The sequence below is a fragment of the Hyperoodon ampullatus genome, assembly GCF_949752795.1.
Source record: "Hyperoodon ampullatus genome assembly, chromosome: 5".
NCBI classification, from domain to species: domain Eukaryota; kingdom Metazoa; phylum Chordata; class Mammalia; order Artiodactyla; family Ziphiidae; genus Hyperoodon; species Hyperoodon ampullatus.
Genome location: NC_136918.1, coordinates 117,754,539 through 117,770,770, shown reverse-complemented (window position 1 = coordinate 117,770,770; position 16,232 = coordinate 117,754,539). Strand labels below are relative to the sequence as shown.

The 16,232-nt window shown below is 36.0% G+C and overlaps 1 protein-coding gene across 1 annotated transcript in view; it reads left to right on the top strand.

Moving 5' to 3' along the window:
• Window positions 1-2,055: 2,055 nt before the first annotated feature.
• The window catches only part of SAMSN1 (SAM domain, SH3 domain and nuclear localization signals 1), a gene marked incomplete at its 3' end in the record, with an annotated part of 144,890 nt that continues 130,713 nt past the window's right edge, over window positions 2,056-16,232 (top strand). Inside the window, exons 1-3 of the mRNA XM_079705278.1 lie at window positions 2,056-2,085; window positions 7,737-7,868; window positions 12,648-12,861. Of these exons, the coding sequence (XP_079561404.1) occupies window positions 2,062-2,085; window positions 7,737-7,868; window positions 12,648-12,861 (370 nt within the window). The 5' untranslated portion in view covers window positions 2,056-2,061. The remainder of the gene's footprint in view (window positions 2,086-7,736; window positions 7,869-12,647; window positions 12,862-16,232) is intronic.

Below are 16,232 nucleotides of genomic sequence, written 5' to 3'. Positions count from 1 at the left end.
TAGGTGATGGAAATACAAAGGTATTACTTATTTATTTATTCACATCTTTATTGGAGTATAATTGCTTTACAATTGTGTGTTAGTTTCTGCTTTATAACAAAGTTAATCAGCTACACATATACATATATCCTCATATCTCTTCTCTCTTGTGTCTCCCTCCCTCCCACCCTCCCTATCCCACCCCTCTAGGTGGTCACAAAGCACCAAGCTAATCTCCCTGTGCTATGCGGCTGCTTCCCACTAGCTATCTATTTTACATTTGGTAGTGTATATATGTCAAAGGTATTACTGAACTCTACTTTTGAGCATGTGTGAAAATTTCGTAATCAATTTTTTTTTTAAATATTGGGATTTGAAGTAATGTTATAGCTCCTAAAAGAGACCCTAAGGAAGAGATTCAAAGTTTTAGTTCCATCTGGTTTTGATTAAATTTTAATATTACATCTTCTCAAAATATACCTTAAATAGTACTCCCCACAGGTACTAACTTGAGAAAGTATGCAGAAAGAACGAACCTTACAGGGGTGCTTAGGCTGTTGGTAGGAATCAGAGAAAGGCAGCTAAACACAGAAGGCTGCTTGACATCAGTGCCTATGATGTCTGGTTCTTTCATCCAAGAGTGTGAGGACTTAATGCTTTGAGCTTCTGCATCGACATTCAGACCCTGAAGGGAAGGGAAAGGGAACTGCAGCCAGTGACCACGACTCTGACCTCACTGACCCTCTGCATCAATGCCAACAATTGTCAATCTGCAGAACAGTTCTTATATGAGAAGAACAGCTCTAAGTAATGAGTAAGCACTCAGTCAGGTAGTCTGTTACATGAAATTCAAAGCATTCTTAGCTAATAACATTCCAAAGCAGAAGTTTCCAATGCATCTCTCCACGTATTCCTAATTAAAGGATAAGGGACTACTGTAGATGCGCTTTACGGGAGTACTAGAATTAAATGTGACTTAAAGGAAAAATAAGTCTGGGACCAGCTCAAGAATAAGCATGTTTGCAAGATGTAAATTTAACTTTGCAGCAATTCCACTTTAGCATTTATAGTCAAAAGAATGAAAAGCAGGGACACACACAGAGTTATGTACACTCATGTTCATAGCAGCATTATTCACAATAGCCAAAAGGTAAAAGCAACCTAAGTGTCCATCAACAAATGAATAGGTAAACGGAATGTAGTACACATATACAATGAATATTATTTAGCCTTAAAAAAGAAAGAAATTCTGACACACACTACAACATGAGTGAGCCTTGAAGACATTATGCTGGGTGAAAGAAGCCAATTAACAAAAGACAAATACTGCATGATTCCACTTAAATGAGGTACCTAGAATAGTGAAATTCTTAGAAAGTAGAATGGTGGTAGAGGCTAGGGGGAGGGAGGAATTGGGAGTTAGTGTTTAAAGGTATAGAGTTTCAATTTTATAAGACAGACAAATTCTGGAGATGGACGGTGATAATGTTTGCACAGCAATGTGAATATACTTAATGCTACAAAACTGTACATTAAAAAATGGTTAGAATGGAAAATTTTAAGCTATGTATATTTTACCACCATAAAAAGTGCTTATCTCAGTATCTTTCTATATAAGAGATCCAACATTATTTTAATTAATGGAAGAGATAAAAGGCATGGGATGTGGGGAGGCACATGGTACCAGAGCCTTAAATTAACCCTTTGAAGAGAATGTGTTATTTTTTATTGGAGGATGACATTTTCTTCAGGGTGTGTTTCATATTCTCAATTTAGTTAGGTAGGGCTATGATTATTTTCATTGCATTTCTCCTCCAGATTTTAGGAATATTATTGTCACCTTTGAAATCTCTTTACAAAGATCATGGTAAGTCTTATTCTCTCATTTTGTTAGTCAGCGTTCCTCATTAATTTAGAAAATTGTTCAATAAAGACCCATCTCATTTGATAATGGTCTGTGAATCCTGGGATTATGGCAGGGATTTTACTTCGTAGTAATCTCCCAGGAGAACTGTCCAAACAGCTGTGAAGGCAAGAAAGAGCTACAGGGGGCACAGCAACAGGGGGCTAAAGCTGACCAAAATGAATCTTTTCTGCTTTTCGCTGGTAAGTGTTCTTTTACATGCACCATTTATATCCTCTTTTTTATTTTATTGTGTGGAATTCGGGTTTACCCTAAACTTCCTAAGTGTTATATTAATACATTTTAAGGTCTCATAAGAAAGTTCACATCAGAAAAAGAGGAAGCATGTTTTCATTAAAGAACGTAAGCAGACTGTATTCAGAGGCGAGTAATTTACAAAAAAGTATATATTTATCTATAACAATGACTACTTAAAATTTTTATACTGAATTTCTAAGTGGAATATGTAAATAGTATTTTTGAGGAACTATTTTCTTCTTTTTATTATTGAGTATGAGTTTTTTTGTTTTCAAAATATGCTGCGTTTGGGTTGCTGGTTTTGCTTTGGGACACTCCTAGGAATCAAAATTTCTTCTTTATTGTTTGAGTAATGAATTCTGTTCAATGTTGGTCTGGTTAACCTACCACGGAGGCAGCTTTCTGAGTTACACAGCACTGTAAATGCAAGGTACAATAGATTAATCCACACCTGCAGATGTGCTCATTCAGGGTATAAGCACCTCTCAAATTCTTTTTTACATTATTGCTTTTTTTTTTTCTTTAGCCTGAAGTGGATCAGTGGAAGTTAGCAGGTAGTCATAGATCTGGAAATACTTTATAACTCTAACCTGCAATTGTGACCACCTGCCAATGCTAAAAATTCATTTCAAAAATAATTTTATTCATTTCTATATGTGTTTACAGCAGGGTATTATGCCTATTCATTGGTTTTTCAAGATGTCTGTGGGAGATCCCTGTCATTTGAGGAAATAAAATGGTTTACTATGATGTTTGTTTTTTTTTCCAAATTGCAAAGAAGATTAACATAAGTGCTAGAGATGGTGCTGACATAGGTTGTAATACCTAAACAGGAGGTGGTTTAAGTCGAGATAAGGGATTTAATCTTAGAGCATCTTGAAAAATAAAAATGCAATTGTGAGTTGTGGCAGGCTGAATCATTGAGTTCAGTTTGCCTATATAGTCCCAATTTACAAAATAACTGCCAGTGCTCAACTTTGCTTTGTGCCATATAAATCTGACTGGATAAATCCCATTTCGGGTGATTTAAGTGGTATTGTGCATTCTTTTCTAGTTGCTGTAAAAGAGCTATATGTGGTTTACATGAATATACTTCCCTCGGAAAGAGGCAGTGTAGCGGCAGAGATGATTGTGTTCTGAAATCACTTTGAATGGTACTGTAATCAGTATGCTAATGTTTCTATAACACAGCATAGCTCAGCATACTGTGGCATACACTTTGTAATCCTGCTACTAAAGACATATAACCACGTAATGAGCATGATTGTCTTTCTCTGTAATATAGGGAAGAAGGCACATACTCAAAAAGGATTGCTTCAAAGCTATGCCTCATGGACTCAATTTGACTGCAACTCTTTTGCATCTTTTAAAGTTATCCTTAAAAAGTTCCTTGCTCAGAAACATATTGGATTAGGCTGAACCACCATGAACACTAACTAAAATTATGTAAGCATTCCGAAGTTTATATGTGATCAAAATTAATTATGGCTTTAATAAAAAATGTCCACAAGGTACTTGGGGAAAAAAATCAAAACTATTTTAGGTATTTTTATTCCTTCCTGGGGAATAAATAAATAAAGTTATTTAGCATATGGGCTCTCAACCAGGGTGTTGTGATACCCTACTGTGCTGTTATGAGCTGTGAAAGAGGGGCGTTTTTGCCAGGAATTTGTGCATAATTCAAAACATATTTTATCTGTGCCTGTAGGAATGTGAACATATGGGACACAACATTTTAAAAAAGAGATTTAAAGCTACTGATTTAGTGGAAAAATTACAGAATTAAAAAGTGGAAGTGGATATAAATATATTGACCTTTAAATCTCTAGGAAGGAGGTGATTTAAAATATTAAGCATAACATAAAGATTACCACTAAGGAAAGTCAGTGAAAGAGTTAACGTTCTCTTAAGTGTAGGGGGAAATTGTAAATCTTTTAGTAAATGAGGTTTTTAAGAGAAATATAAAGCCAAACTTAAAGAACTACCCTTTTTGAACCAAGGATACTATAAATAATCCATTAAAGGTGATTGCTATTATTTTGGATCTATAAACTCCAAATGGGGTCTATCTTTCAAAAGAGAGGCAGAAATATCCTTTTATGTGTGCCACTCTGAATCCAGAATTTTTCTTAGAGTTTTACATCGTGATAAGGTTTTTAGAAAGCTTGCTCATTAGAAGCAAGGTGATTTTCTTGTTGAGCTCATCATATAGTTACAGAGTTTAATTTGACTTTGTAACCCAATAAGGTTACAAATCAATTATCCCTGAACCATTTCTTCAGTGATTTGAAATGCTGCCTTTATCTTTATTTGGTTTATATATTTTATCCCAATGGTTTATCTCCATCCTTTTCTTTATTACTGTTCTACATACCTATTAAGGTAACTCTAACGCCAAGCAGATACCTTACTCAGAATACCCTCTCCTTGTCTTGTGGACTTCTAAAGTCTCTGAGTTTCTATATAAATACAGAATCATCTTATCAAGTTATATGAAAATCTTTGATAGGATTTTGATTAAAATGAATTTGAATTTTACACCTTTAGGGGAAATTGACTTCATTATGAGGTTGAGGCCTCCCATCTGCAAATATGGATAGCTCTTCATTTATTCTAATCTTCTTTCATAGTCTTTAATGATGTTTTATAATTTTCTCTATAAAATTCTTTTTTTTAAATTTTTTAATTTAATTTAATTTATTTTTTATACCACAGGTTCTTATTAGTTATCTATTTTATACATATTAGTGTACATATGTCAAACCCAACCTTTTGCTAACTTTATTGCTAGCAGTCTAAGAATTTTGGTTGCTGTTATTATTTTTTTTCCTAATTTGTCTTTGCTGATTTATACATACATTATTGATTTTCAGATATTGATACTGCAAATAAGTAGTTTTGCTGAATTTCTAAAATTCTGATAGTCTGTGGTTTTTAATGCAGATAATCTGTAAGTTTTCCTCTTCTTTAGCAATTATACCATTCTCAGCTTCTCTCTCTCTTCTATAACATTGACAAGTAAAAACACTATAATGGCAGGCATCCTAGTCTTGTTTCTAACATTCATTTAATTACCTTTAATTGCATCTTCCTGGGGTTTTGGATAAATAACTCTAATGAGGTTGAGGAAGTCCTGTCTTTTCTCAGTTTGCTGAGATTTTATCAAGGATGAATAACAATAAATCTTTCAAATGCCTTAGAATATTTATTGAAATTATAAGCTTTCTTTTAAACAAATTACAGTATACTTAAACATTGAAACATCTTCTATTCCTGTATTAAACACTAACTGGCCATGTTATATTTTAAAATACATTACTAAATTTAATTTTGTTAACACTACATTTAGGATTTCTTACAACTATAAGTAAAATTAGTTCATAGTTTTCTTGAAATGACGAGAAATATCTGTCATTTTATTTTTCTAGAATTCCTATTAATCTGATGTTGTAATGCCTCAAAATGTCCTCCACACTTTTACCTGAATATTTAATGTGTTTCTATTTATCCTTTTATGCTGAAACCTGGGTGAACTCTTCAGCATTTGCTAATTCTTTTGAGAGGTCTAGAGTTCATCCCAATTTTTGATTATTTAATACAAATTTCTATGATTACATTATTCATTTTCAAGACTTTTAAATTATTTAGTGTTTGTTTCCTTTCTGCCTGTTTTGGTTTCATCATAGATTATTTATTTTTAATTTTATATTCCTTTTTTATTTAGCTCTGTGAAGATGATAAATATTTTTTCTGAAATTATTTTTCATCCATTTTATGATTTTAATTTCATTTGGAATGGAAATGGCTTTATTTTCAGATGGTCAGTTCAGTTGACTCTCTTTCTCAGCATTCGATCCCTTCTTGTGTTTTGGCTAATGTTGAATGATAACTCTTTTTCTCTTCTTTCTCTGTGTCTCTCTCTGTGTGTCTCTTCTCTGTCTCTCCCTCTCCCACTCCTTTCCCTTTTACCTCCATCCTCCCCTCTCTCTCTTTTCTCTCCTTCCTGGCCTCTTTACCTTTCTCCATTTGGTTGTAAGGCATAAATCTCCAGTCTCTCTGAGGCCCCAGTTAAGAACCGAGGCTTACATTGCTGGTCCAGGGTTCTCATCCCAAGGTTATATTTGATGTATTACTGATCCATCACTGAGCCAGCTGGCAGCTTGTTTCTGATCCCAGTGTGCCAGCTGCATTGTTGAATTTTGCTTTTCTGACCGACAGCTTCCTAGAAGCAAGAGCCCCAGCAGCTATGGGTAGGAGATTTTTTCAACCTCTTTTCATAGCTGTGGGTACTGCTGCAGCCCTTGGATTTCCGCACAGAGTTTGCTTTATGTGGAGGAAAGCTATTACACATTACACCACCAGGCCCAAGATCCATCAAGGCTGCCCGTTTGTAGGTGGACAACTAACAGGTCCAAAGCTTAACCTCCATTCACCACTTTGTGCTTCTGTTAGGTTTTTGGTTTCCCTACATGTTTAGGTATTTAGAGCACAAATGTCTTAGGGCTTACTTAAGTCTTTCAAATTTTCCCAATAATTTGCCATGTGTTTGGAGCAGAAGTTACTTGAATTATGGAACTGTAGAACACATTGGTTGAAAGTTTTAAAGGTAAACAATGTGAATACAATTCAATCTTAACTTTGCTTATATCTTAATAAAATATATTTTTAAAGATGAGAACATTTTCAGTGCAACACTCATTGTTTAAAGCAAGAAAACTTTTTCATAATCCAGCAGATCTTTGTTTTGATGCCACCATTATCAGCCTCCCCAGTTACTATGCCTAGAAATTTTCAATATATTAAGTGTATACCTCTTTCCCTTAAGATTGTTTCCAGATGACACCATAACTAGACCAATTCTGTCTTAAAAGGAAAAAAAACATAAGAAGTCAATTCAGTTAAGTTTGCTTCCCAAATACAAAGGGGATTTAACATAGAGCTTACAATGGTTTTAAATGCAAACTCATACATGTTAAAATTCATTATTCCATAAAACTATAAAAACAAATGAACAATATTATTTATTAAGATAAATACTGTAAACATTAATATGAATGCCTTTATTGTACTTGTGAAATACTTCTGCTGTTCCAAAGCATACACTATATTCATTTCATCCTGAGAGTTCCTCTGTAAGGTGGATAAAACTGCAAATTTACAGTTGGGGAAGCTGAAGTATAACAAATTGTGTTTCTTATACAAGGACATGTACTAATTAGTACCCTAATTAGAGCGATACATATAACTAAAACCTATGACCTGACACCCAACACAGTTTATTGGTGTCCAAATAGGTCTTTATTCAGTACCTTGAACTTGATGTCTTCATCATGCTTCTTGAGAAATTGCCACATTTTGTGCATGGCTCCCCAACACTTAGAGTTTTGTTTGAATTCCTGGCTCTGTAATAAGTGCTAAGAATGCCTCTCTTTACTCTCTTGTTCACTGTTGAACACTGGCATACCATAAACTTGTAATCCCAATGCACGGGCTCATTTAGATGGGGTACTGTATAAAGGTGGGTAGATGGTTAGATGACTTTTCAATGAAAATTATCATTTTATTATTCCTTGACTCAGAATTCTCTTTATTGCAGGAGGGCTCTATGGACAGCTTATATGAGCCAGTCCCAGAACAACAAGCTCACCAAGAGAGAACTTCTGGTAGAACTGATTCTCTTTTCTCACCCTCTGGGGAAAATGGAAACTTACACAGCAGTCTCTTCATGGTGAGTGAACCTTGAGTGGATCACCTCTTCTCTATTATATATTTAGAATCACTTGCTTAATGAAACCTGTTAATACAGCAAAAACACCCTGTTTTCGGAAAGTTGTTCATTAACTTTTAGTTTCTGCTTTGTTCTCCACTGTTGTCTCTTACATGATTATGGCTTATTAGTATGAACTACCATTTACAAAGTATGTATTAGGTGATTATGTAACTTAAATCACTTAAACGAAAGCAACCTTCTGACAAAGAAATAATTGTATTGTTTTCTAGATGAGGAAAATGCAGGAGAGAAATACAACCTAACTTGTTAAAGACTATAAACCATTAAGTGTTAAAGCTGGCAAGTAAATATATATATGCCTGCATCAGCAGTTTATCAGCAGTTTACTGGTCAACCAGGTTTTTGGGGTGGATGCAGGGAACCTGAGATTTGTATAATAGCATTTGCCAGTTTCCATGGTGTGACTGCTCCTACCATGGTTGATTTCAAGCTACCAATGGTTTAATAACAGGCTTACAATACCTGAATATTTAATTATTCATTCTCTCTAGTGTCAACTCCAGCACACCTCTGGCTGCTTTAAAGTCTGTGGACACACACCATCAACTTACTTACAAAATATTGAGTATTACTAGAATGCAAAGGCAAATGGTTTTTGTGAATTATATTTATAATTACTAGAGACATAGAGTTCTCCATGCTCTGAAAAGTTGGCCCTGTTCCTGTTTTACAGTGCAGGCAGTTTTCTTAGTCAGTTGTGCTCTATTTGTATTAATCCCATTCTAATAAACTTATGTGGCTTCTATTGTGACTTAGGACAATACAAAAGATCCTATGTCTGCAGCAAATAAAGAACTTCTCTCTACTTATAGATTTAGATGCCACCTCTTACCCTTGCAATCACACATTTCCCCAATAACAACAAAAAAATGATATTAACTACACTAGATGATGTTATATATGAAATTATCTGTGTTGATCTTTACAATAAACCTTTACAGAGGTTTAGAAATGTTGAGAAATGTTAAATAACTTTCCCACTTAAAAAGAGGATGACCCAGGATTCAAACCCAGATATTGTTTTGCTCTAGAGAAAGGGTTAGAGTAAAATACCTCCGAGTTTTATACTTGCCTGTACAGCTACCAGTTTTATTCTTTGGGGTCCTTGAAAACTTCTTATTTTCCCAGCTTCCAGAACATTTCTGTTTCCCCGAAACTTAGATCAACTAAAAGGTAATGTACTGTAAGTTTGTAAACAAGTTCAATAATAAGTCTTAGTAAGTAAATATAATTTTTAAAATTTAGTGCAGTGGAAACTCTTCCCTCAACTCTGTATACTTTTTAATACCCAGAAGATATTGATGTTGACAGATATGCTTAAGAGGAAGCAGCAATATATTTTACATCTTAATGTGAGAGAGAGAGAGACCATTTACAGTGATACTGTCAATTGACATTGCAAAATGTTTGGAAACATTTTTACGCTACAATTAAAAAGACAAATTGAATAGGCTGAAAGGCCTGAAGATATTTCCTTAAACACATGAGTTTAATAGGTATGCATGAAAAATAAAAAAGTTCATGGCCAACCAGTCTACTAGGATTGTTATCAAACTTCATCTACATTGCAAAAGTAGATGAGAATAATAAAAACATGATTTAAATTGCTACAGCTCTGTCTCTTTCTGTCTGTATATTTCTGTCTTTCTGTATATATAATTAAATACTGAGGTATATATATACATTTTATATATACACATATAATATATATACTCACTAATTTTAAAATATATGCATATATACAAACATAAATGTGTGTGTGTGTGTGTGTGTGTGTGTGTGTATATATATATATATATATATATATATATATATATATATATATACTGAAAAACAACTGGTTCAATTATTGATTCAACTATTCAATTGTTGAATTATACCAGTTGTATCAAATTATCATTGATACCTACTTTATTCCTAATTAAAATGATTCCACAGCTTGGGTAAAACAAGGTTAGTCTTTTAATAATGAAATTTAGTGATTTAGAACTTTACTCCTGACTTTCCATCTAAGCCTCTGAAGAATGGATGCTTTTTTTCTACTACTATTCTCACTTTCCTTTTTTTTTTTTCAAGGAAAAAGAGATTTGGACCAGTTTTAATAGAATTGGAAATAGATTCTTCTTTTGGATTAATGTTCTGAAAATACTATGAAAACATCCCTAAAGTTAATGGAGTTATTCCTCAAGCTCTGAGAGTCCTCAGCCCAAATGGATTTGTGATTTTAATTTTACTGGAAAGGAGAGGTGCTCTCAAACTTAAAGTCTTTACACCCAACCCGACAGCATATCTAGTTGTTACAGTGGAAATTTGTAGCCCATACTAAAAATGTCATTTGCCACATGAATTGAAAAGAAAAACCAAGATGAAAGAAGAACCCTAGGCTTCCTGGCTTCCCTTAAAGCTATTTTTTTGGGCTTCCCTGGTGGCGCAGTGGTTGAGAGTCCGCCTGCCGATGCAGGGGACACGGGTTCGTGCCGCGGTCCGGGAAGATCCCACATGCCGCGGGGCAGATGGGCCCATGAGCCATGGCCGCTGAGCCTGCGTGCCCAGAGCCTGTGCTCCGCAAAGGGAGAGGCCACAACAGTGAGAGGCCCGCGTACCGCAAAAAAAAAAAAAAAAAGCTATTTTATTTATGCATACTTATTAGGAGCTTTTCTATGTGGAAAACACCATGTTAATCAAAATGAGGAGTTACACAGATGGACGGAAGATGCTTCAGAGTCCCAAAGCAGATGATCAGTTGTAGACCAACTGCACAATTAAGGATAGAGAAGGCATTTAAGGGAAAGAAGTTAATGTTGGGATTTTAAATGAAGAACATCAAAAATATCTATTTTACATTTTAATTGCAGTTCTAGGAGGGGTTGGTAATGGAGAGCTGGTCTAAAGAGAAATTGATTTAAAATGAGACTTTATTAAATTTCATAAAGATAAATAATAAGAGATCCACTTATAGTATATGGCAAAGCCAGAGAGTTTTGGAGGTCTTCTGCCAAAAAAAACAAACAAACACAAACCCCCCCAAAAAAACCTAGCTATAAAGTTTGACAGCGTGAATGATCATGCAACTAAACAAACATGCTGAAAGAAAATAGACTAACATACTAGCCTCACTAGAGATCGACTACTTTATCATTACATTTGTTAAAATGTAGGCTGTTACTCCTTGATTCTCTACCTATTTTAGCACCTCTTTATTACGTCTGAAGCTAATAAAGCATCTTGAATTAGAAAAAAAGTAAGAACATAAAATGTTTGTATCTCTGCCAATTGTGGTTAACAGGATCAAGGCTGAATTATCAGGCTTGCCATCTATATTGATTGAAGTTAGCAAATAATTATCAATTTTCCACTTCATTTTGTATCTCATAAATTAAATTGGTAAGATATTTGAACCTTTTCAAGAATGAGCTTAAATGTGGAGCAGGGGAAATGTCTCTATTACTTGTATGTTGCACAAATATTCATTCAATGACTACTGAATGAATGGATCAGTGAAGGTTCATTAATCAAACTAAGGAAAGTCTTAATAATGGAGAATGTATGATGCAGTGTCATACGTGAGCCCTGGAGCTGGGCAGATATGAATTCTCATTCTAACTCTGCACTTACCAGCTATTTGACTTGGGAAATTTGCTTAGATTCTCTAGACCTCAGTATCCTCTTCGTAAAATGAGGAGAACAATCCTAGGTATGGATTCAGCTTAGTTCAGTTTCAGAGAGTAGCATTCCTTCTTGCTACTGAGCACTGGGGTTAGAAAGGCAAATGTGTCACTGTAGAGCTGCGGCTAGAACTACTGCCCCAGGCGGCCTGTGTGTGTACTGCCCAAGAGCTAAGAACAGCATTTGCATTAAAACAATTTTTTAAAAAACAAAAACAAAAATAGAGAAGACCATGTCATAGAAACTGTATGTGGCCCACAGAGCCTAAAATATTTCTATCTGACTTTTCACGGAAAAAGTTTGCTGACCCAGGGAGTGACATTTTTAAAAAGAGAAACAGGTGGAAATTTATTTAATAATGTATTTAAGCAAGTATATCTAAAAGATTATGGTTTCAACATGTAATTATTATAAAAAGTTAATGATATATATATATTTGTGTGTGTGTGTGTGTGTGTGTGTGTGGTACGCGGGCCTCTCACTGTTGTGGCCTCTCCCGTTGCGGAGCACAGGCTCCAGATGCGCAGGCTCAGTGGCCATGGCTCACGGGCCCATCCGCTCCGTGGCATGTGGGATTTTCCCGGACTGGGGCATGAACCCGTGTCCCCTGCATCGACAGGCGGACTCTCAACCACTGCGCCACCAGGGAAGCCCCTGGTGTGTATCTTATATATCTCAATTCAGATGCTAAAGTTTCAATGGTTAAAGTGAATCCTGCTCCTAATGAAACAATAAAAATTGTGTATTTTTGACCCAGCTTCAATTTCGAAATTAAGATTAAATTAAATTAAAATTTAGTTCCTTGATCGGACCAACCAAGTATCAATTGCTCAATAGCCACATACCGCGAGAAATGGCTACAATTTTGGACAGCATAGAATTAGAGGCTTGAATTTGCTGGTGATGTTGAGGCATCAGAGTAATCAGATAATATAAATCCCCTACTTTACTTATAAAAGTATATATAAGTATATATATATAAGTATACTTATAAAAGAAATATAAGGTATAAAAATACTTGAAGATAAACACTTAGTTATATACTTTTAGGAAGAGACAAGACCAGAGGGACCAAGTATATTAACCAATGAGGAGGCTGAGATTAATGACTTGTCTGAAATGAGGGATGGAGTCAAGACTGCAGCTCTGGCTTCCCAAATACTAATGTTCTTTGGCCTTTCTGTCCCAAGCATGTGTGTGTGTGTGTGCTATGCATGTACATCTATGCAAGACTTAGAGACAGTAGGAGAGGCTGAATGTGAGAGTATGTTTTGGGGAGATGAGAAGTGAAGAGGAGGGGAAGACAGGAAGATAAAGAACCAACCTTTTTATATGTACATTAAATACTATCTGATATATATATATATATATATATATATGTGTGTGTGTGTGTGTGTGTGTGTGTGTGTGTGTGTATAAATATATATGTATATACAGGACATAGCAGAGAGAACTTGAGATGGGCAATGAAGTTAATAAACTTGAGTTTTATTCCTGCTCCCCAGGTAGCTGAGAACTGTGTATCCTTGAGAATGATTTTGAATTTCTCTAACCCTAAGTTTTCTGAGCAATAGAATATGGATAAAAATGTCTGTCTCTTGGTTTGTAGTGAGGATCAAATGTTAAAACAAACGTTAAGCACCTGGCAAAATGCATGTTCATGTTCATTTTCCTTCCTTCTACAACCCATCACACCAGGGCAGAGTGATCCTTTAATTTAATATCCTTGATTAAATGACTTTAAGTCAAACTCTCCTTTGAGCTTGGATCATTTTAAAATAACTGCTCAAAATAATTTGTAATCAACACTCCTTACCTAAAAGCATTGATTTTTACCAGGCTGGACAAGAAGAAGCAATAGGATTTATTGTTACGTGCATTAGAAAACCCAAGATTTTAATCTCCACAAATTGCCTCAAATCATGAACACCCAGTTTGAGTGCAATGTTTGACATTCATTCCTAGATTTCCTTCCATGTGTAAATAACAGTAAACAAGAAAATCTGTCACGGTGGCTCTTGTTAGCCTAATTTATAATTCAGGTGCTGTTTTTTTTTGGGGGGGGGTCCATTTTAACTTAAATATTTTTAAATGAAAGTTTAATTTTTAATTGTACTCACATTCATCAACATTCTGCATTGATAAAATCACTGGAGAAATCAATTAAATTGTTCCCAGCTACCAGATGTTAATAAGAGCGTAATATAGCAGATTCATAGTTTTAAAGACAAATGATACAATACATGTCTAACAGTTGGTTAGAGCTCAGCACTAATGAGGTCAAGGTCAAGGGTTTAATCCCTCCTTGGCCAGTTAGCTTTGCTCTCTTTCATAGCCACTGGTAGGATCCATGACCCAGCCTGCCATCTTGGCTGTGAACACTACTGATCATTAAGGAATCTGGGTTGGAGGATGAGGCAGCACTGGTACAAAACAATTACCTGCTATCGGAAGAGTGACTGAAGGGAAGAATAACCCAGCTGATCAGTAGTTTATCTGTCCACGAAGATTTTCCTTCACTATAATCAGTCTTCAGGCAATTAGTGCAATTCTCAGCTCTCAACTTAGGATAATTTATGGGCCAATGGTAAGGACCTTAAGAGAGAAAACTGAGTTCTTACCCTGGCTTTGTTCCTAAATAGCGCTGAATAAGTCATTACACTATCTGGTTCTCTGTTTCCACCTCTATAAGATAATAAGGTTAGACTAGATGGTCTCCAAGGTCCCTTGCTGCTCTAAAATGGTTCCATGTGTACATTTTAAATTTTTTTGGAAGGGGGAGTGTTTTCTAACCTAAAACAGTATTATTTTCCTTTTGGAACTGTGGAAGGCAGACTTTTAAGATGGCGTCTAATGAACCCTCTTGTATAAATCAGGGCGCTGTAGAGAAATAGAACTGATAGGATGTGGATATATAGAAAGAGAAATTTATTTTAAGGAATTGGCTCATGCCGGTATGGAGGCTGGCAGGTCTGAAATTTGGAGGGCAGGCTAGCAGGCTAGAGACTCAAGGAAGGGCTGATGTTGTAATAAGAGTCAAAAGGTAGTCTAGAGGCAGAATCCCTCTTCCTTGGGGGACTACAGTTTTTTTGTCTTAAGACCTTCAACTATTGAGATGAGGTCCAGCCACATTATACAAAGTAATCTGCTTTACTTAAAGTCTACTGACTTAAATGATAATTTCACTTGGTGTTTGAACAAATACCTGGGTTGTGTGGCCAAGCCAAGGTGACACATAAAATTCACCATCACATCTGCCTTCTGGTATTTATGTCTTTATGTAATACTCACCTTTCTTTGTGTGAGACTTGATTCCAATAGAATTTGGCAAAGGTGATAGGAAGTCACTTCCATGATTAAGTTATACAAGACTATAACTTCTGTCTTGCAAGAGGACTGTCTCCATTGCTTTCTTGCTTGCACGTTATGGTGAAACCAGATCCCATCTAGAAGAGGCCCAGGTGGCAAGGAACCAAGAGCAGCATTCAGCCTACAACCAGCAAGGAACAGTGGCCTTCATTTCAACAGGCTTCAGAAAACTGAATGCTGCCAACAATCACTAAGTGAGCTTGGAAGAGGATACTCTTCCCAGCTAAGCCTTTAGATGAAACCTCATACCTTTGGGCCAATAACTTGACTGCAAACCTGAATCAGAGGACCCGTTTAAGTCATACCCATATTCTTGACACACAGAACCTGTGAGATAATCCATGTATATTGTTTTAAGGCATTCCATTTTGGAGTAATATATTGAATAGCAATAGATAACTAATACAGGACCTAAAATTAACTTGATAAGTTATTGATCAGGATTAATTTGAAGATAACCAAATCCACGTTAGCTAATTTAAGCAGAAAGAAATGGATTACAGCTTAAAGAAATCTCAGAATTGTTGGGAGGCTGAAGATAGATACTCTAGCCAAGCTTGCAGAAATTACTGAGAAGCACACTGCAAAACTTGCCACCCCCAGGAGAGCTGTTGCTTCCGCCACCATCAGGAAGTATCCAAATCAAGAAGCTACTATCATAGCAGTAGGCTCCAGAACCACACTATCTCTGCTGAGATTTGCTACATTAAAAATGGATGCCCACACCTTACATTTTCTCCCATGTTAGTCAGTTTTGAATCAGTGTCTTAAGTTTGCCCATGTGATGCATAAGACCTAAGCCACATATCTCATCCTAGTAACAATGGGAGTCCTTTCTCTCTCTCTCCCTCCCTCCCTCTCTCTTTCTTTCTTTCTCTTTCTCTTTTCTCTTTTTTTCTCTTTCTTTCCTTCTTTTCTTCCTGCTCTCCTTCCCTCCTTCACTTCTCCTTCTCTTTCTCCCTTCTTCTTCTTCTTCCTCCTTCTTCTACACATTGATTTTAGGTTTAGTGAATGAGAGTTGTCAACTACAGTAGAAATATGTATATCAGAAATATCTAGAGAGTGTTTCCCTAGTGGCGCAGTGGTTGAGAGTCTGCCTGCTGATGCAGGGGACAGAGGTTCGTACCCTGGTCCGGGAAGATCCCACATGCCGCGGAGCAGCTGGGCCCGTGAGCCATGGTCGCTGAGCCTGCACGTCTGGAGCCTGTGCTCCACAATGGGAGAGGCCACAGCAGTGAGAGGCCTGCGTACCGCAAAAAAAAAAAA